Source organism: Athene cunicularia, assembly GCF_003259725.1.
Source record: "Athene cunicularia isolate RWA chromosome Z unlocalized genomic scaffold, athCun1 chrZ_part1, whole genome shotgun sequence".
In the NCBI taxonomy this organism is placed as follows: Eukaryota; Metazoa; Chordata; class Aves; order Strigiformes; family Strigidae; genus Athene; species Athene cunicularia.
In genome coordinates this window covers 35,857,102-35,879,430 of record NW_020799142.1, presented here as the reverse complement: position 1 = coordinate 35,879,430, position 22,329 = coordinate 35,857,102, and the positions used below count along the sequence as shown (strand labels likewise).

The 22,329-nt window shown below is 42.8% G+C and overlaps 1 protein-coding gene across 1 annotated transcript in view; it reads left to right on the top strand.

Moving 5' to 3' along the window:
- The window catches only part of DCC (DCC netrin 1 receptor), a 260,983-nt gene that overhangs the window by 197,743 nt on the left and 40,911 nt on the right, over nt 1-22,329 (top strand). The window contains exons 14-18 of the mRNA XM_026865876.1: nt 2,757-2,995; nt 6,759-6,897; nt 10,712-10,819; nt 13,263-13,457; nt 18,408-18,440. Of these exons, the coding sequence (XP_026721677.1) occupies nt 2,757-2,995; nt 6,759-6,897; nt 10,712-10,819; nt 13,263-13,457; nt 18,408-18,440 (714 nt within the window). The remainder of the gene's footprint in view (nt 1-2,756; nt 2,996-6,758; nt 6,898-10,711; nt 10,820-13,262; nt 13,458-18,407; nt 18,441-22,329) is intronic.

Genomic DNA, 22,329 nt, shown 5'->3' with positions numbered 1-22,329 from the left:
GAAAAAAAAAAAAAAAAAGAAAAAAAAAGTAATTAATTACACAATCAAGGGCAACCGTAACAAGTTATATTCGATATAAAGTCAGGGAACTTCTGGCTCAAAGTTCTTAATCTTTCTTCCTGTCTGGAGTCTACAGAGGTCATTCTTGCTGGGGGTGTGTGTCTTGTAAAATCTTTTTCAGTGAGTTTGCCTCAGGATCCAGATATACTTTTATCTTCAAGGTTTTTTTTCGTTCCCTGTCGATTCTATTTAAAAATCACCCGGCTGGCCTGTGGGATTTGATTTTATGTCTGTATATAACCTCTCATCAACAAAACAATATCCAGGTGTAAAAAAAAAAAAAAAAAATAAAGGTAATTCAGGCTTGGCCTCTCTTTTGGTGACCTGACCCAATGATCATCTGCGAGTCCACCTCGAAGCTTCTCTCTTATTGCCGAGAGACATCCCTGCCCGGAGCTTCCCACCATCTCCCACCCATGGGATGCAGCCGCTGAAAGGAGCCTGTGGCCTGGATCATTCCTGGAGAAAAAAAAAAAAAAAAAAAAAAAAAAAAAAAGCTTTTAGCAAAGGAGGAACGCGCAGGAGCTGTGTTCCCCAAGCAGCGGATGAGCTGGCGCACCCTGGGCACCAAGGAAACTTTGCGTGCCCGTTTCGTGGAGATGTAGACAGACTTTGGTGTGCATACAGTGTGGAAACTAAAGGTATAGAACATGCAAAATTCACAAAACAGCTCCAAAAAGAGCAAGAAAATCTTTTCTGGCAAAAGATTGCGATGTCCGAATGAGATATATATAAATATAAATGACATATCAATAATAGCAATCGAAACGTTGATGGGAAATGGAGGCACGATTTAGGCACCTGTTTGCAGGCACCAGTGGATTATAGACGTTTCCCTCTTCCTCGGGTCAGTGGGGACGTGTTGGAGAAACTGAATTTTCTTGATTGATCAAGTCTGACCATTGATTTTGCTAAAGCCAGCCCCCCTTCATCCTCTCCTCTACAGCAGGACTTCACTTTTCAGTCTGGGAAAGAAAAAGAGAAAGGAAGCGCAGCGTTTGCTAAAATATCCACTGAGCTCCAGTCGCATCAGCATCCAGCATAAGTTTGTTAAAAAAAACAAAAAACAAAACCAAACAAACAAAAAAAAAAACAGAAACAGGTATTGCTCACCTTCCAAAGTTTACAGCCAACTCTTTTGGAAAACTTCAGGGAAAGAAACTGTTGACTTTCAATTTGCGGAAGTTTTGGTCACCAGGTTGGGGCCAAAAAAAAAAAAAAAAGATTCAGCTGCCCGTTCCTCCCTGTGTGGATCGCGTGCTTGATTTTTTGAGTCCCTGCAACAACCACCAGGTTGTTTCATTTCCTTCAGCGCCGATATTCAAGCTTCTTAGAAAGCGGCTTTTGATGAAAGAAGCCACGCAAGAAGCAGGTGGAACCTCCCGGCTTCTCATCCCTTTTAAACCTCCTCGTGTCCTCTGGTTTTTTTTTTCCTTCTGAAGGCTGCGACTTCCCGAGGTTCTGCGTAAGAATTACAAACCCCTAAAACGGGCGTGATCAAAGAGTGTCAGGAGCTGGAGTTGCACGTGGAGCAAACTGTAGCAACTGTCAGTGATGAAATATTAGAGTCATTTATGCTTTGGTTAATTAATTAGCACATTCTTTTAGGGGAAAAAAAATAATAATAATAAAAATAAACCAACACCAAAACCAAACAGCAACTCTTGGCGTGCTTTTCCTGCTCTTTACCCGCTGCATTTTGAAACTGTGCTTAGAAAAATCACGACTGGCAAATAACGAGTCCGTCAATCGAGCTTTAAAAGACAGGCCAGAAGTTGACGGAGTACTTCAACGAGGGCAGAGGTATTTAAACCGGGTGTGAAGGGTCTCTGCTTCCCGCCTGGGTGCCATCACCCCGCACCCCCCGAGAAGCCGAGAGAGGGTGAATGTCATCAGGGCCAAACCGTAATGCTGGTCGGGAGAGAAATTCCAGATTTTTTTCCCAGAATTTTCCTCTGGCGTGTGCATGGCACTCAGCATTTTGCTCCTCAAAGACACACGGGAGAGGAACTTGTTCCTGGAGGAAGATAACCCACATCTCCGTGCCTGGATATGCAAATTTAACACACCGAGAGGGTTAAACCAACGACTGCAAGATCTTCGCTTCAGCAGCGACATCTTTATATTCTGCTTTGCCTAATAAATGTTTAAGCAGACGCAGAACATGCTCCTTTCAAGGGCCTGAAACAACATCACGGGCCTCAAGGAGGCTGCCTAGAGAGTAAAGCACGGGTAGCTCCTACACGTGGGAGTGTGGCGTGTCTGCAAATCAGGTCGGAGGATGACACGCTCTCCACTTTGTGGGTGTTTCCCATAATGTAACCTTGAAGTGATTGCGTTTATTATTTTTTTTAAGAAAATGTAAGTCCTTTTAAGGAGAGACACTGGGCGTTGACTTCCTCTTGCGTGAAGAGAACACGGCAAACCTGGAAGTATTTAAACGCAACGTCGCGCTTAGCGCTGGTTAGTTGTGTTGTAGTGATGTAACTGAAACGTTGCCGGTGCGTTCTCATTTTGCATTAATGCCTTTCTTTCTGTTCTCCTCATGTTCCTCCTCCTCATTAATGCCATGCATTTAACCCATCGTGCTGTGTGCCCCTTGGTGGCTGTTTGTGTTTTGGTTTGGTTTTGTTTTTCTGTTGAACTTACCTACGCCTTTATTTTGGAATGCTTCATTTGGTGATGTATGGACCCAGACCCCATTGATCCATTAGAAGTTGATTTTTATCCTTTGCTTGATGATTTCCCTACCTCAGTCCCAGATATCTCCACCCCCATGCTCCCACCAGTAGGTGTCCAGGCTGTTGCACTTACGCATGATGCAGTGAGGGTCATCTGGGCAGACAACTCTGTCCCAAAGAACCAAAAGACTACGGAGGTTCGCTTCTACACGGTCCGATGGAGAACGAGCTATTCAACCAGTGCTAAGTACAAGGTGAAATTTTAACACGTTATGAATTTATGAGCTATTTCCCTCTGTTCCTATTTGGTTTGCAAAGGCTCGGAATTGGCTTTTATGAACTTCCCTCAACCAAAAGTCCCGTTTCAATCAGAAGGAAACTTGCCTCAGTAACCGCTGCTTCTTAGAAATCTCTGTGGTTTAGTTGGATGAAAATGCCGCTTTTTTAATTCCACGTGCCAACCGTTGACGGGTTTGATCTGTAATCGTTAGCGATCAGCTATAAATGAGATTTGGTAGCACGGTAGCCGAGCGTGAATAGGAAGAAATACCGATTGCAAACCCCACCCACGCCGCATAGCGATTCCACCCCTCCCTATTACACGTTCCCAAATAGCAAAAAAAAACCCCAAAAAACGGAAGGTTAGTTAATGAGGAAAAACTCAACTGGAATGGACATGGCAGCAGCATTCTACTTTCTGTCTGAGAGCTTCTTTTCAAGCCCTAAGGCAAGCAGTACCCAGCCCAGCAAAAGAGAGACGGTGGGACAGGGAATGGGAAGGAACAAGCACAGCCTTTAGGCTTTTTTTTTTTTTTTTTTTTTACCGTTCTCTGTCCTAACAAAAGCAGCCTCGTACAAGTCATTTTTACAAGGATCGTGGAGCTTGCCGTGCTCTATCCACCACCAAGGCTCCTCTGATTAGAGCCCGAGTGATGTGTCTAAATAGAAATTGGCCTTACTAAACCCCAGACAACGGCTCTCCACCCCTTCCAGGGTTGGCGTACGCATACCCTACAGACTCTTCACCTCGAGATCTTCCCCGGGGAATTTTTGGAAGAGGTGGGAAGGACGGTGGAGAAGCTCTTGCCTTCAGCCCCGTTGCTGAGTGGGATTTTTCGGCTCTTCCCCCTGACACTAGTCCATCCAAATTTGGCTCACTGGCCCTCGGCCGAGTCCACGTGCCGCTGCAAACTATCCGTTTCACTTGAGTTACTCCCAATTTATGTTCACAGCAGCTGAGAGGAGACTTAGGTCAGCTGCCTTTTTGCTGCAGGTGCTTGACCCGCTGTAAAGCTTTTACATAATAACCCAACTTTACAGGGGATAAAAGGCCAATACCTTGTTTTTACATCCACTGCCATACTTCTGCCGACCTCAGATGCAATATTAGACACAAATTTTTTTTTTATGCTCGTGCAGTTGTAACAAGCTCTTAGGTAATTAAGGGTGTCGGAACGTTTCAATGCCCTGCCTCCATCTGACTCCTGTTTGGAGATGGATTTCCCTGCCCAACAAAGTGAGTAGAGCAGAGGAAAGGCCCAGTTTGCAGGGAAAGGAGCAAGAATTAAATTCCTTTTTGTTTTGTTTTGGTTTTTTTTTTTTGCCACCATCTCTAGTTTAGCTGGGCTGTGGGTAGCGTAAGGAGCCGATCTGATTCGTTTATTCCAGATCAATCACCCAGAAGCAGAAACAATCCAAAATGTTTTTAAGATCTGTTTTCTTGAAATAACCTTTTTTTTTTTTTTTTTCAAGGAAGCAAGATAAAACCCATTATGTTACTCTTTGAAAACAGCAGGGAAAACTTCTTTTTTCTTCTAAAAATTTTGGATCAGGCTCACGAATAAGTTCCCAAAGCACTTCCCTGTGCATTGGCATTGAATTTCCAAGTCTTTTGAGATTTTCCCATTCAGGTCTCCCGTTGCTTCAAAACTGCAGATCAGATTTAATACAATGAAGGGTTTAAGTCTTGAAGTTGGGAGTTTATAAATTTAACTTTGCCCCGCCAACTTTATTTGGTACAAACTATCCCAAAAAGGCATGGCATGGCGTTAGTAAAGGTACTTGCTGCAGTTACACCCCCCTTCATCCCAACGCGAAACCGATCTCAAGGGTGGTTTCGATTTTTAAAATGCTATTATTTAGCACTGAGAAAAACAATCAAAGAAAAACACTCGGCTGGAGAAAAATAACTTTAAAAAAAAAAAAAAAAAAAAAAGAACCCCATATCTTTATGTTCTGCTAAAAACTATTTTTGTCCAGGAATAGGTTCAAAGCTTATTGGTTTGTTTTTTTGGTTTTTTGTTTTTTTCATGTGAATTTTTCCTGATCGTGTGCAATATCTGAGGATTTCCACAGCGATAGTTATCAGATTTAGTTACCCTCAGTCATGCTGAGGAGTAATTTTATGCCGTAAATAATTTCATTTCTTCCAGAATCTTTCCGGAGGGAGAAAATTATTATTCCCTATATTGAAATCCAGCCATATATAAATGAGAATAATTGGTATAAAGAATAAATGTGTAAAATAAAGGACAATTTGTCTAAAGAATAATTTGTAAAAAAGAATAATTTGTATAAACTCTCGCAGGTAGATTTTGCCCTCTCGGGCAAGTCACTGAGTAGTTTATGAACACAGAGGCGATGTCTTTGCTTCAAGCAGATATTTTATAGAGGGGGATTCTCTGCTGGAGTAAACCCCGAGTATGAATAACTTGCGAAAGTGCTGATTCCTGAGAACTAGGAGTTTTAATTATGAAAAGGATAAAATGTGGTATTGCCTTAAGTCTTCCTAGTAAGTAGCGTGCAAAACATCTGTCAGAGCACTTGTGATAAAGCAACGTGCCATGTAGGCAGACGTAGCCCATTCATTAATGTCTCTGCGAAGGAAATTTATCCCACTCCCCCTTGAATATTGCTGCTTCATTCTGCCACGTACAGGAGTGCTGATGCCCCGGTTTTAGTCAAAGTTGATTTATTTTTGAATCATCTGACCGTTAGCATCACAATGGCGCTACTGACGGACGCCGGCAAGATGTCTTGGGGGAAAAACTTCCCAAATGTGAACCTCAGGGCGGACTTTCGATGCGAAGTCATACACTTACTCAGTGAATTTCAGTCCGTGGGTATATGAACACAGAAACGTGTGCACCAGGTTTACTCACTGGCCTGTAAGTTGTTGATGCTGGGGCTTTGCACACCGGGCTCTGCAGTTTGAAATGCGTGGGAATTGATTTTATTCACTCGTCCCCGATTTGTCCCATATTTTTCTTCTCACTTGTCTCCTTTGATACAAGCGCCGTTTAGCTCGGATCGTTCCTTACTGCAGGCTAAGGGCTAAAAAGCTAAATCAGCTAAAAATAAATGAGCAATTTAATATTCACATCAATATCAATATGTTTAGTTGCTTAAACACATCGCAGCGAGCCAGATCGATAATATAACGTATTTAACCAAGCAAAAGTGTGTTTTATGGACACAAAAATGCATCTTTGTGCAGGTGTTCTAGCTCATATTTCAACCTCTGTCATAAATCCACGTTAACCCCAGGAACTGGCAAGCGTTAGGCAGGACCATTCCGGGGGTAAAACTACTTTCTGAGCCCCCAACTAAAAATCAGATTTTCAAAACGTTTTTATTTGAAGGAACCCATCGAAGAGGCTGCAAATGAGTGTTTAAATGATGGAAATGTTTCTATTTTTAATTTTTTTTTTTTTTTTGTACTTCTGTGGGCATCGATGAAGGCCATAGGGTTAGCTTCCAATTTCCATTTGAAAAAAAAAAAAATAAATTTTAAAGCATGGCAAATTGCTTTGTCTGGGAAAAGAGAAAGAGAAAGCATCACAATAATTTATCTAACTCCCCGTGGTACTAAAAATACCCCTGTTAAGGTGCGTGGTAGCAATACAGCTATTTTGCTTGGGGAAAAAAAAAAAAATAAAAATTATTGTGACTGTGTTTTGCTGGGCTAGCAGCCAAAAGAGTGGCTTTAAAGACAACCTCCCCTCGGTCTCTTTGCAGTCGGCAGACACGACCGCTCTGAGTCACACCGTGATCGGTCTGAAGCCAAACACCATGTACGAGTTCTCCGTCATGGTCACCAAAGGACGGCGGTCCAGCACCTGGAGCATGACTGCCCACGCCACCACCTACGAAGCAGGTATGGCAAGAGCTGCTAGAAAGGCTTTCTTTGGGTTTTTTTTTGTCATTAAAAGCCTTGGTCGGGTTCATCCTAACTGCTTAAACCACGGGTTTATGGACAAAAATATCTTATTTTTTCGCTTTTTTTTCATGGGCAGCAAAGTGAAGCAGCCATTCTACTGAGCTCGTGTGTCGCCGCAAGGTTAGGTGATGATAGTACGTGTGTGTAACGCTTTGCCCCATATCTGTGACTTTTAATGCTGATTTTAAATCCTTTATGATGATTATTCTCTCATTATTAGGTAACGATTTTGCTTCTTTAAGATTTTGGCTTACAAACTTCCACGTGGTTTTGTCTCAAGTTCATGACTCCCCGTCTTATCCACTCAGTAAAAAAGACTCAGTGATGCTTCTACCTAATACACATCCTTCTTAACTTAGGGGTTTGACTCACAGGTCTCTTCATAATATTCTGTGGACTTATTTCAGCTGTTTGCTGTGCGCTGTGCTGGTGGCCAATGCCTCAGTCCAAGCCAAGACCTACAGTCACAGTTACAGCGATTGAAACGGTGTGTGCAAAATTAGAGACAGAGAGAGGGAGGAAAAAAAAAAAACAAAACACAACAACAAATAGCCTAGTGAACAGTCTTTTCAGCTTGTTCATTATTTATTGTAAATAATCTACCCTGTGTGAAATGTTGGCTTATATAAATTCCCTGCTGACAGTTTGGTAAGGCAGCTCAGTGTTCTTATACACCTGTATTTCATTTCCAGCAAGCAGTCATTAATATTAAAAATAAGCTTTTATTATTAAAAAAAAAAAAAAAAAAAAATTTGTTGTGGCTGCCCCCTCCCTGGAAGGGTTCAAAGCCAGGTTGGACGGGACTTGGAGCAACCTGAGCTGGTGGATGCAAGGTGTCCTTGCCCGGGGGAGGGGGTTTTGGAACTAGATGACCTTTAAGATCCCTTCCAACCCAACCCAATCTGCAATTCTATGATTCTGAGATACGCTCTGAAGACTTAATTTAGCTGCTCTTCTCAACTGAGTGGTCTTTTCCAAGCAGGAAGCTCTGACCCGAAAGATACTTCCGATTCCGAAGGGGCCTAAATACCGTTTTGATAACAGACACCAGATACAACCCTAGCTCAGCGGGAGAAAAATATTTGAAAAGGGATGGAGACGTAGCGATCTCTATAGATAAGAACATCCTCTCTAAGATGTAATTGTTTAGTTCTCTTAACCACAGTAGGGAAATAGCATGCCCAGGCTTTACTTCTAGTTATCAGGTAGGCGTTAATGGCAGCACCAATCCTGATCCCTAGACTGTCTTTAAACAAGGGTAAAATCCACTTTTTTTTTTTTTCGAATAAAAAAACCTTGAAACTCCTGAGATTTCCATTTAAATAGCTCCACTGAACTTCATGAAGCTGTTCACCACTAGATTTCCCCCCTTCTTTACGATTGCCTGTATTTCTTGCTGCGGTCCCTTGTCCGTAGATAAGAACGTCGGTGGGTTTGCCTCAGATATTTTTGTCTTCGTCGTCTGTTGTCGACAGCAATTTGGACACCAATGTAGTGCAGGCGCTATATTTTCCCGAGGGTGACTGGTGGCCTTGAAAAGACTCTAGGTGCCATTCCAAATTGGTTTCTACCAGCAGATAACACATGTAGTTGTTGTGTGGTTTGGGTTTTTTTTTTTTTTTGTTTAAATGAAAACCACAGTACACGCCACTTAATTAACAAAGGGAAAATAAGAGGGAATATATGTGTCCTTAGATTTTCCCATGTGATTGCAATGCAATTATCTGAGCTTGATGGAGCAGCTCTGTTAATTAAGGGCATCGTGCACTGCTGATCTTTATTGCCTATTTTGTACCCATTCCGCATGTTGGATTTCCCGTAATGATATTAAAGAACGTACATATCAGCATTGATACAGAATTCACTGGAGATTACTACCATGGCTGGGGAGAATAGTTCTGCCCGTAATTCAAAAGCAACTTTCAGAGCCAAGTGCCATCCCCAGATCTGCCTACACAGGTCTTGCTGATATGAGGGGTGTTAATGAGCGCTAAGGGAAACATCGAAAGCTTCGCTTTTTCCGCACGGCATCTTCTGTTCACCATCTGCTGCAAGTGGAGCTCAACTTCAGCCGCTCAGAGGGACTCATGTGGTAGTAACCAGTGTGGAAAGCCTGTGTTACACCACGGAAGCCTACCGGCCTTACTGCTTTAACCTCACAAAAAGGCAAAAAGTCTCGGAAGGGAAAGGGTTAGGTCACGAAAACATGGCAAAAGGGTTAATATCAGAGAACAGAGAAGTAGTGTTGAAGATAAAGATGCTGTTGGGTGCACTTTGGTGGAAATACAGTCGTTTATGTGGAGTTGGAGAATAATTACAAGCTGGGCTTAGCCAAAGTAAAGAGAAAGGAAATTTTACTTCGAAAATCAAGTGTGATTCGTTCGCAAAAAGGCTTATCACTTGCAGTCCCCTGAAACAGCAAGGCAGCCCAAGAAGTTTGTTCTAGTAGACTGGTTTTAAACGGATGGGCCAGTGTCCCAAGCTGGCTGCAAGCTGAGTAGCTTCTTAAATGCAACACAAGACTCTTGAGAAATAATAAGAATAAGCAAGAACGACAAGAACAACGTCAACGTGGGAGCTCAGGTCATGCTGGGCATTGCTGATGATTTAAGAAACTTCTCAAAAGATCTGGGAGCTTGTGTTGTGGTTTGCCTACTCCGGGCTAGGAAAGACGCTCCCAGCGAGGAGCAGCTAATGTGAACTAAAGACTAAAGCGAAACACTGTGAGTCCTGGTGGCGATGGCTCCGGATATAGCGGACTGAACGTATTGTTCCAGCAAAAGTAGCAAAGAAATGATCCACCGTAAATTTACCACAGAGCGTCAGGTGGCGAGCCTGCACAGCAGCTGGCTCTTCCCTTCCTTCTTCTTGTTTAAGATCACTGAACGTTCCTCACCCTGTAGCTTTGTGTCCGTGCTTTAGATCGGGCTGGTTGAGCTCAGCACGATCCAACGGATTTTTAAAGCTTTACCTCCTAAAGTCGGACTTCGGGGCACTTCTTTGAAGCTTCAAGGCAGTTATTTAGTGGCCATATGGGTAGGACAGGGATGATGGGATGCCCCTACACTCTGTTCTCCATGCTGTTATGATATCGGTACGCTCCAAGTCAGCTACAGCCTGTACCAAATGGAACAACGAGCTCAGCACCAATCTCTTAACTATTTTTTTTTTTAATATTTGCCTGTTTTTCCCTTCTCCTCGAGAGTCTTATGGTACAATTTAAAAATAGCCGAGAAGCTGTGCGAGGCCCCGTGGCCAGCATTAGTAAAGCAGGGCGCAAAGCAGGCTCAGAAATCCGAAGCTGAGAGTTTTCTATCATAATACATCCCAAAGCTGAACATATATTTAATGAATATACACAATTACCTTTCTTTTATACTGGCACACACCGACAAATGTTCCTAATAGAGAAGCCACGGCGTTATTGCCGTGACTAAATGTATACGGCGCCCAGAAGATATTGGATGTTCTTGGATGCCTCGGTGGTTGTTTAGCTGGACGGTAGGAGGGTAAAGAACAATCTACCAAATCCTAACGTAGCCACAGGCAGCGTGCTCTGCAATTTCACTGTTAAAATATCCCTTCTAGACAAATCATGTTCTGTGTTTGAAGTACAGAGAAGGACACTCGCATGCGAAGGGGTGTAAGAAAGCGGTGAACGCCTACGGAGTAGTGCGGGCCTGCTACAGAGTGTAAGGAATTCAAACCAAAGGTGGATAACTCCTGTTTTCCATTATTCTCTTATTTTCAGCTCCAACCTCGGCTCCCAAGGATTTGACAGTCATTACACGGGAAGGGAAGCCCCGAGCTGTCATTGTCAGCTGGCAGCCGCCGCTGGAAGCCAATGGGAAAATTACTGGTAAACATTTACGTTATCCTGCACTCTCCATTTATTTACTCATCATTTGCTGCTTTCACCCTCTGTTGGTTTGTTTGCTTGGGTGCTATTCGACCCAACGTTATTTTATTGTCACTTGCTTTTACCACCCAACTCGGTCTAGGATTCAAGGCGATGGTCGCAGGATGCAGGAATCCTGCCAGAGCTAGAACTCCGGGGATGCAAATCCTTTACTTTTAACTGCTAAGAGCAGTGATATAAGTTAAAAGAAATGCGGCACTTGAAGCGAATGTTTTGTGGTACGTGCTGCTCGGTGATAATTAGAAATGACTATAATAAGCACTTTGTTTGGCAATAGTGCAATACATAATATACATAATATACATAATGATACGTTGCTCAGCGGAGCGCATCATGGGAGAATTTATTGGTGGATGTTTAATTTTACGATAACGATTTAAGGCGATGATCAGGACAAACCCCTAATATTGACTGACAAGTAGTGATCTTAATGAATGCTTCACAATATTTTTTTTTTTTTTTCCAAAATACTACATATAACCTTAGTGCCTACTTGAGAATTCTGTTGCAAAGCGTCAGTGTTAATTGAGTTTGAAAAATTTAGTGGAGTTCTCTCTGAGATTTTGCATTTAAATTATCATTTTAGGCTGCTAACAGCCAGCTCCGAGCCATAGAATTATTAGGAGAAGGATTCCTTGTCTTCCAAAATGTGCTCATTACGGTCACGTTGCTACAAACATGGGTTAGACCAGTTCTACAATAGTTTTCCGAGTGGGAGAAGGTGTGTGTAGGTGACTATTACTGCTGGTAATCCCAGCACCACGCTGCTGCAGAGCTGCAAAATATCCGTTGTAAGAGGAAGAAATCTTCAGAAGGATGCCCTGTGTGAGCCGTTAGCACTGAAGAGCACCGGGTCGGATTTTAGCCGCTGTAACTCATCAGGGCTTCACTGGCATCGGATGAGCTGGTGTGAGTTACACCGGGAAAGCATCCCGCTTTATGTTACCAATCAAATCAGGATATATTTCTGTGTGGACATCGCCCAGCAATAACGATTCCTAGGCTAGGCTTGTGTAACTGCGTATAATTTCCCTCTACATTATCATCGGGACTTTACAACCCGTGACCGTGGCCGAAAGGAGGATGTTTTGATGAAATGGCTCTGTTTACACTAATTTGGCCATTAGAGGGAAGAAATGATCATTGTGACGGACAGCACGCTGAAATGCATGCTAATGGTCCTGATGTCCCCAGCGACTAAAAGAGAAAATAAAATAAAAGCTTTCCTGACTTCCAAGACACGAAATGACTTCGCGGTAGCAACTTTTATAGAGTTTTTCCATCGGCAGCAGTGTTCTAGACCTGAGAGCTGACTGGGTCCCCTGCACAAACTTCTTTCTCGTAGCACTTGGTTAAGAAGGGGATTATTTTTATTTTTTTTTTACTGCTTTTGTGGTCAAATGTTTCTTAGAGGTATCAAGCAGAGGAAACTATTCCTTGCGGGGAGTAGAAATGTCCCTAACAACCAAACCTTCATCCCTACAAATGCCTGAGCGGGTGTATTTCTGTTCATTTAAGAAAAACGTATTTATATTTTCATTACTTTATTAATTCAGGTGTCACGGTTGGAGAAACTGCTTTAGTAAGCCCAACCTGCAAGCCTCTAAATAAAATTAAAAAAAAAAAAAAAAGTCCGCACAAAAACATATCCCCAACACTACCGATCTGTGGCCGGTGTGAGCATTCATGCAGAATGAGTTTTGAAAAGCATCTTTATTTCAGAAAAAAAAAATAAACTAAAAACCTGTTATTTACAAAGGTACCTCTGGTCTCTAAGTTCTAAAACTTTCCAGTTTTATTACACAGGTACCTCTAGTCTCTAAGTCCTAAAGCTTTTCAGTTTAATTCGGTGGTAAGCAGTTACTGTAGTGCTCTTGCGTCACCAAAATTTTTAATTTCTTCATTCTTTTCCCCCAAATAATTTCCCCTGCAGCTGCCAAGAAATATTGCAGGGCTTCCCATAAGCAGCCACTAATTGGTGTGTGTCATTAATACCATTTAGTTTTATTTCAGCACTGAAACACTCAGGACTTCTGTCCTATGGTTTATGGCAGCTCTCGGACTGCACGGCACACCTGAAGTCGAGAAACGTATTTGTAGCAGGATTTAAATGCTATTAATGTAGCAGCATCTAAAATTTACCTCCTTTTTTATATTTCTTAAATCCGTATTTCTTACAGTGAAGACTGTAATTGCGGGTTCGTCCTAAAAATAGACAAACGTGTTTGTTATAACATTCCTCATCGCGATTTTGATTGGAGAGCCGCCGTCCTTGCTTTTAGAAAAACCTAATTTTTAAGAAACTGGCATTTTTTTTATCTGTATTTCGTAACGGAGGCACGTTAAAAGGTGCAGTACTAACTGAGAGACTGTGTTTATTCAGCTTACATCCTCTTCTACACTTTGGACAAGAACGCTCCCATTGATGACTGGGTTATGGAGTCCATCAGCGGCGACCGACTCACCCACCAGATCATGGACCTCAACCTGGACACCGTCTACTACTTCAGAATCCAAGCGCGCAACGCCAAGGGTGTGGGGCCCCTCTCTGATCCCATTTTCTTCCGGACGCTGAAAGGTTTGGATCTGTGTCCTCTGGATATTGATGATGTACAATGTTCTTACGCCTCCGTGGGAGCTTTGTAATTAATTCCGTGTCCGCCAGAAGAGATCCTACTACTTGAAACTATTATTGAGAGATAAAAGCAAAGCGCTACGTAGAGTAGTTGACAAAAGGAAAGCACATAATGAGGCGATAACTATATTTTTTAAATTCAATCAGCTGGGGGAAAGCGCTCTGACACCACCTAAATTTTCTGCTCGCAATAAAAAGCTAATGGGATCTGACTGGATTTCTCTAGGGAGGTCCCTTTTCATTTTGGATCCTCTGGTGACTATAGGAACCGTAGCGCCTCACTCCTATCGACGGAGTAGGCATACAAAATCACAATTCAAAAATCTGAGCAGGCTGAGATGCAGCTTGACTTTGTGTGGGGAGAGTAGTTCCAAATATTTTTCAGTCCCTCTTATTAACAGACTCATTAATACCCTTAGTGACCAGGGAGAAGGAGCGGGCAAAACAAGGGCACTCACATTTTTTTTGGCGGGTAGTTCAGCACCGATGTGTTTACATGAGTGAAGGATTGTCCTTGTATCGAGCTCAATTTCAAATGAATGTGGAGAGATATTCCCCTTCTCTCCTTACCTGCTGCCTGGCTGTGTGAAACCCCGACACAATCTACCCAGAAATTATTAGTTATGAAGTTGTAAGTAATATCACCGTGAGTGGGAAGCAGGGTGCTTGCTGCAGCTCTGCTCCTTATATTTTAACTGTCACTCATTCATCTGCACATTAAAAAAAAAAAAAAAAAGACATGTAATTAATGAAAAAAATCAAATGACATAGAGAACTTATTCCAGGAAAGAAGCATGGCACAGGAGAGGGCACGTTAGAGCTGTGTCTTCTCTCGAGAAAATCCAGGGATTTGTATATAAAAATAACATCTTGGCAGAAAGTAATTGAAACTGGATGCAGGCTGGGCCTGAGAAGTCACGACTGGAGGGAAATTGAGAGAGATTCAGCCTCAAACCTGCGCCTGAGAGCCTTGGAATTAGCGTTCACGCTCAAGCCTCTTTTTAATCAGTTATAAGTGACTTCATTTAACGGGAGCTCATTCAAAAGCCAAGCGCAATGGCTGCAGGGAAGAAGCGACCCACCATCCTTCCCGTGGCGAGGATTTGCTTGGTTGGGTGGTGAGAGCTTGTATTCGAGTTCGTCTTTCAGCAAACCAATAAGAAATTTTTTGGCCGCCTCCGAGGGCAGGAGGGGAAACTCCTATTTTCAGCCGTTAAGGAAAGATTTCGATGGATGAGCCTGAGTCCTCTCAGCAAAGAGCTTGTCCTTTTTCCTTCCCCGATACCTAAAGCACGTTATCGACCGTTCAGGCGGGGAGCGAAAAGCTTCATACAACGGTTTTCGTGAAGTCGCAAGGAAAAAAAAAAAAAAAAAAAAAAAAAAAAAAAAAAAAAAAAAAAAAAAAAAGAAAAAAAAAAGAAAAGATTAAAAATTGTATCAATTTGTTCTGAGCTTATCACCGCCTGCCCAGGTTTGCAGGACTTACTTGTCCGAGTCATGTTTCATTTTGAATGAATTATTGGTAAGATCCTGATTATTCATTCTCCTCTGCCATGAAATGTGAAGAGATAGCACTTTGCGGGTGCTTCATCTCTATCAAGCGGCTGGTGCCAACTTAATTTCATGCTCGCAATTTGTGCCAAGCAGAAGTAGTCTATTAGGCTGAGTTTAAAACGAGTCAAGGCATCAAAATATAATAACGGCAGGCTAATGAGATATGAAAAGATCTAGAGGCCCAGATATCTAACTAAACCGAAAGATTAATGCGCTTGATATCACCTACTTTGTGATGTTTACACAAAGTACCATGGAGCTCATTTGGGAAATGAATTGTAGATCAGACAGCATCAACAGATACCAAAAAGATGAATTTATACGTTTGTTCCATCTTGTAATAGCCTACAAGGAGTATGTCTAACACCCTGCCATGAATACGTAATGACACCCACCCTAAATATGTCACGTTCAACTCGATTCAACTGGAGGGGTTTTTGACGAATCTATCCCTGCGCTTGAGGTGAAAAGACTTTCTGAAGTCTTGAGCGCCTTCTGAATTGCGCAAAAAAAACCCGTTGGTTTCCCTGCCCTTAACGATTATTAACAGAAGACGCGCGTGTGCCAGATGGTACCGCGTGCTCGCACGGCAAATCTCTGCCCCGGTCTGAGGGAGTTTTAAATCACGAGGAACGAAACAAGCATCAAAGATCCACTAAGTCACCCCGCTGTCTCATTTCCTATATTATAGCCCATAAAGCTCCGCCAAGGAAACCGAGCCGTTCCTTGTGTTGTAATTGCAACGTGAGTATTTGCAGCGACTTTCCTTTACTAATGAAAATGTAGTGATCTGTGAGAAAGAGATATGTTTAGTAGTAAATAACACTCCCACGGAGCAGTGAGTTTATATTCTTCCACCTCGGCTCCACTGATGATAATAAACAGGCAAATGGGGAGATCCTTAACTTATGTAAATTGTCGTTACACTGCGAACTTCAATCAGTCCGCGACAGTTTACATTTTTTTTTTTTTTTTTTTTTTTTTGATGCTCTGGCTGGTTAAATTTATCACTTAAACCGTGGAGAATCAGATACACGCAGTCTTAGGGACCTGGAGTAGAAGGATAACAGGGGATTGATCATCTGGCTGCTTTTTTTTGGTGTATAATTTGCACCAAAATTTGAGGTTTTCACTAGGATTTTTCTTACTCCTTACTTCCTACTTCAGTAATATTTTGTATACATACATATATATGTGGGTGTTTCTGGAAGAGGAGCAGAGAGGGCCCAAACAGTACGTGCATTATGCAGCCTTTCGCAGCGTATTATCACAGATTGCCCCTGAAGTGAGAGTCCAGCTTTTGATGTTATATGACTTTTACGGCATATAAATGAATCGTTTTCGGAAATCGGGGAAACGGCGGAAGTGAATAAATAAAATCTGCAGTTGCCCGATGAGATGTGACAGCTAGAGGGGAAGAATGAACCGATGGCAGACAGACGAGAAGAGGGATTTCCTCAGTCTTGGAAAGAATTGGTTGGTGATTTGGGTGGGTTTTGGGTTTTTTTTAGCAGAAAGGAGCAAATCTCACAACGGTACTAAATGTGCTTACGCTTCCTTCTGCTCAGCCGTCCTTATTCTGGATTTCAGCCGGCATTTACAAAGACCTTCCCTGAGTGCCAAGCAACTTTAATTAAAGAAAATGAAAGAGTAGTAGTCTGCTTACCGGAATCACACAAAACATTACACCGATACTTATAAACTGGAGCAAGTGGCCTGTTAATGCACCTACGGACATAATGAATAAAACCCTGGATCCGATGAGGTTTGAGAGGGAAGAGTGGGAAGGGAGAGAGGGAGGAAGAGGTCATAGCACTCTCAGATATTCCCATCGTGTTAAGATCAGCAAGGAAAACTCGACGGGACCCTAGATTAAAAATTGCCACTGCGCCTTTTCTAAAAAAAATCCCTGAAATCCCAGATGGTGCCGGTCCCCCCTTGACCCGTCCTTTTGGCAAGGATGGTGTGGGGCAGCATTTCTAGCCCTGCAGTGCCCTCTAATGCTGCCTCATTGTCGTGGTTCATAAAAAAAAAAAAACAAAACAACCCACCTCCTGGTCCATAACCTGGAATGTGAACCCCCCTCCATGACCTTGCCCAAGATTGCCCACCTGGGCTTCAAGGCTGCGTGCCTCCGTTGCCCGGAGAAGGCACCCAACGCCGAGTGGTGCCAGGGCAGCATCTAATCGACACAGGTAACTGCAGTCATGAGCAAATTTTCATATTTTCAGGAATATATTTGTCCTAAGGGACAGGTGACGGCCGAGGTAGGGCTTGGTGGGGAGGCACAGGCTGACAGATTTCTAAAAAGTTGGAGGCAATGTGCTCCGTATATCCCTGTTCTTTGCATGTGGGTGAAAAAGTCTGAAAGGAAGGGGGGGGGAAAAAAATATAGGGGTCATCGAAGGAGCTATTCCCCCTCTGCCACAAGCTTGGAGCTCACCGATGTGTCAGTAAATGGAAATTTGTGCCAGTTCAGTAGGGATGTTCCTAGGGAGACGCCATGATGCAGGGGAGGCTTTGTAGGGATTTTAGCAGCGAGGGGAGCAGCACGCTCTGCGCCCGCAGGCACTGGTTATTTGACTTCCAGATTCACCTGCCAACTCACTTCCTTTCCCCCCAGTTTCCTGTACTTAAGATTCTTGCATAATTTATTAAGCAGAGGACTGGTTAATGCTCCATGGTGGTGATGAATCGGAGGAAAGTTTAATTCCCTCAGCCGTATCATAAATAGTCAGAAGTTGTAACTCTGCAAGAAGGCTTTTAATCCGTCTATTGGATTTTGAAGCCTTATCTGGTGCACTTCAGATCACTCTTTTATGGTTATTAGGCAAAAAAAAAAAAAAAAAAAAAAAAAAAAAAAAAAAAAAAAAAGATGTAAATAGTTTTAAACCCTTTGTAAAAATGTGAAATAATGAGAAGTCAGACTGAGCTTTCGGCTTGTAGGTGCTTTGACTGTAGTTATTTAAAGAAGTAGCGTGTGTCTCTCTTTCTGGCTTAATTAAATTTCCCAAATCATATTGAAAAAGAACAAGAGAATGGAAAAAAAAAAAAAAAAAAAGCTACAGCAAAGAAGCAGGTGAAGAACTTGGTGAAAAATATCCGCTCTGAGGCACGGGTCGAGGTGCGTTCAGAATTTAGGGCGCGTCTGGTCTCACCCCTATGGTTTAGTTTTAGGGAGGTCTGCGAGGAGCAGGGAGTTGGCCTCGGCGATCGTTGTGGGTCCCTTCCACCGCGGAGCTCTTCTGTGTTTCTGTGCTTCTGTGTTTGTCCTCGCGGTTCTCCGGCATTGCCTGCGCGGAGCTGTCAGCCTCTAATGACGTTGTCTCTTTCTTGCAGTCGAGCACCCTGACAAAATGGCTAATGACCAAGGTACGGTGCCCTCAATCTGTCGCCTTTTCTGCCGGAGCCTCGGGGAGGGGGCCACGCTTTTCACCTGGGCTGCACACCTGATGAGGCAGAGGCTGGCGGGATAATTAATCTTGTTAATGAAGTTCTGCTCGGCTGAGGCTGCTGCTTTGATGGGGAAGATGTAAATTTTCGGGAGAGGAAATTGTTTTGTCTCTTTTCTGAAGGACCAATTAATATGTCAAGCTTCTTTGTATGAAATAAATTTTTAGTCTCTCGGCCGCGCTTCTGAATAATTCACATTAAGTATAATTAAGCTCAGCATAATTTCCAGGCTCCTCTTTGCACCCTTTCGTGGGTTATAGAGTAAAGTTCAAAAGCCTCACAGTGAGAAGTCATAAATCTTCTTTTCTCTCAAACCGGCAGCTTCTGTTTAACAATAGCAAAGTTTAGTCAACTTTTCAAGGCATTATCATTACATTTTCCAAATAGGAATTTATGTCGGATTAGTCCCAGTTCCTCCGCTCCTATCTCCTTTCGAATACTTGTGAAGTCTGTGGTTAAGATTTTTTTTTTTAAAAAACTTTTTTTGACTTTAGACCTATTTATTCCCAAGTCTTTCAATTGCAGCTAGAGCGTTGTTCATTTATGTGACATCTGCCCGGGGAAACAGTCACGGTGACGTTTGGAAAAGTCAGGCCTGAGCTTGGAAGGTTCATTTGGATTTGAGCTCTGACTTAGCGCTAGTTTAAAAGGCAAATTGAGGTGTAAACCTCAAGTCCTCAGCTTGACTTAATGGGTACCGTCATACCCCAGTTTAGGGAGTTAACTTGCAATGGATAATTCCTAGAGAAGACAAGAAAATGTTATTTAGAAGATCAAAGTCATCTCTAGGCCTTTTCCTAGGTTTTACCTCAGCCTGGAGCATCCCTGGAGGTAACCCAGAGCGTATTTCTTCACTAGGATTTTACTTTGTACCAGGTACCACGGACAGTCTCACAGCGAGGTAGAACATCAGAGACGTGCTCTCAGCCAATTTTGGGAATTCACCCTCTGATTTCAGCCTGTGATTTGCTGAAAGAAGTAGAAGGATACAAAACATAAAATTCAAAAGCTAGTTTGCTCAGTGCGATTTTTGGTTTTTTTTCACTACAGCGCGCTCAAATTGAAAATGTCAGGTTGGAATAGTCAAAAACTACTCTTAAAGGGTAAAGGGGTTAGGTTACAAAGAAGCCTGAAAGTAAATAGTCAGTGTAATTTTTTTTTTTTTTTTTTAATTTACATTTAAGATGTTTTCAGGCAGGTTTGGGAAACTGAGGAGAGATTTCAGCACAAGGTATCCCCCCAGACCGAAAAAGTGTCAAGTTCAGGATTTTTAAAAAGAGGGGGAAAAAAATAAGGCTGGACGGAAAGTAGAGGTTGTGTTTTAGTGCTTCACGGAGCGTGTTGCTCTGCGTAATGGATCTGAGGGCATAACCCCTCCTATAGAGCTGCTCCCTCCTTTCTCAATATTTGTTCCACATCTTCTTCAGGTTGTCTATCGGAGCAGGTTTTTTTTTTGCTTGCCGCTTTTCATGTTACGCTGCAAAAAATTTTGTTGGCTTCTCTACGTACAATTTTTACAATGCTTTGTGGGAGGGGAAAAAAAAAAAAAAAAAAAGGAAAAAAAAAAAAAAAAAAAAGGAAATGTAGAAAAGCATTTTTAAGTCTTCACATTCCATTGAGTGGAGACCTTAGGCCCGTCACCGTCACAAGGTTTAAAGAATCAGATCCTCTGCAAAGACCTGCCTATCCCACCTTGTGCTGTAGTTTGTTAATGAGATGTAAATCAGCATGACAAATTAAGTGCAGCTGCTCTGTATATGGTAGGTGAATCCATATTCCTCAAACTACCACAGGAAAGGAAAGAAAAAAAAAAAAAAAAAAGAGGTCTGGGCCGTTTTTCCTGTTGTGCATCGTGTTCTCCTGGGCTGTGCCCCTCGCAAGGGTTTTCCTTGTTCCAGAAGAACCGTCACCAGAATAATTAATTATTCTTGAAGAGCCCAAACAGTGTTTGCAACCTATTTAGTGAACGATACTCCGTCTAGAGTTTAAAAATAAGGAAGATTGCAACCAGTCGCCTGTAAGTACTTGCAGCGTGACGCTAAAGCATGTCCCCAGGGTGGTGACTGTGTCGGGATGGCAGCCCGATTGCTTCCAGCGGGGTGAGGGCTTTTTTTTGGATTTGATTTGAGTCGAATAACTTACAAAACTGCAACGAGGTTAACGTGTCGTCAGCAGACAGCAGAGGCGCTCAGCAGGAGTTAAACACAGCCAGTCACTCCTAGTGTGTAAATACTGGGGTTTTGGGTTGTTTTTTTTTTTTTTCCCCAGGTAGTTGAAATACATTGCATTTTTATTTTTTCGGACTGCAGTAGCAAGGAGGAGAAATTCTCAGCCTTTTGTTGTATCTTCCAGAGACTTGTTGATATCTGAATCCAGCTTCTGGTTTTAGTGCTGGATTCCAATAAGACAACGTCTGAGGTCTTCGCTTGCATTTGCTTAACCTTTAGGCACCTCTATTAAAGACAAGTGGCCGGTGCCAGCTCTCACTGTAACTGTGCTCTAAGCACAAGCGTTAAGACAAACAAAGTCAAAGTTTCTGAAAGCTCATTTGCCTTAGAAGTCATCAAATTGAATTCTTTAATCAGCCTCAACCAATGCCGACTGAAGTCGGTGGGAGCCTTTTAAATTACTCTGTGCTTTTGACAAAGCCCTCAGGGCCATCTCTGCCCCGAACGTAATTCTTATTGAGTGACATGAATTAACTCTGGTAGGTCGGCTGTCTCTAATGACGACTCGCGCTTCCCGAGTTCAGGAAGCAAAATTAACTTCCGCGCCAAGGAAGCACTGGTGGAGGGGGTGTGACGTGCAAGGGGTTTGGGCAGAGGCACCCGAGGGTTCAGGGGTACGAGGAGATGGAGCTTGGATGACCCCAGGTGTGGGATCTGCTAAGATGAGATGGGACAACCGCTGACGTTCTTAGTGAAAAAAAAAAAAAAAAAAAAGGGTAAGGAGGAGAGGAGAGTATAGGAAGGAGGAGAGTAGAGTTTAGGGAGAATTTCAGAGGTTTCTTGCTCAGGGCAAATATACTCCCTGTTGCTGCAACTCGCTGGGGGAGAACAGACCAGCCACTGCAAGACGGGGCTACCACTGGGAAGAGGAATGAGGCAAGCGATAGCCCACCTCCGTTACTTCGTTTTGTTTTGCCCATGACAGCGTTGAGCCTGGCGTGTCCCGTCCTGTGGAAGCTTTGGTCCTCAGCTCTCTGTCAGAGAATGAGAAATCCTGCTGCTGAAATGCAAACAGTGCTCCCGGGGAGGGAACACCGTTATCCGAAAGGGCAAAGAGAGGAGCGTGGGTATCGAGAGAATCAAATCACACACGTCCCCACAGAACCCTTAAATCCAATGTGGGTGCCAAGCCCATAAATGTGTCAGCTTCTTCGCAGAGTTTTATTTTGCGTGTGTGCAACCGGTCGAGCAAGAGAGACGCAAAGGTAGTAAAAATGGTAATATAAAAGTAAGGCTAAAATTACATTTTCAGAGCGAATTTTTGTCACAAACTTTACGTCCAGGGGACAAGGCCAGATGAGCTGTGGTAGAGGCTTCGTGGAGTCTAAAAAAAAAACAAACCCTATTTATGATTTTAATATAGAGGCAAACTGGGCAAAGAAGAGATTCATTCCTTGTGTTTTGTCTTACCCCTGTTTCCATATGATAAAAACACTATTAAATTCTTTAGTCGGTATTTGGTCAATATTTGGTCAACAGTTTTGCGTTGCCATCGGAATTAAATCTCTGTGAGAGGGAAAACAAACAAACAAACAACTCAATTTCTGCCCTTGGACTCCAAATGTTTTATAACATCCCCT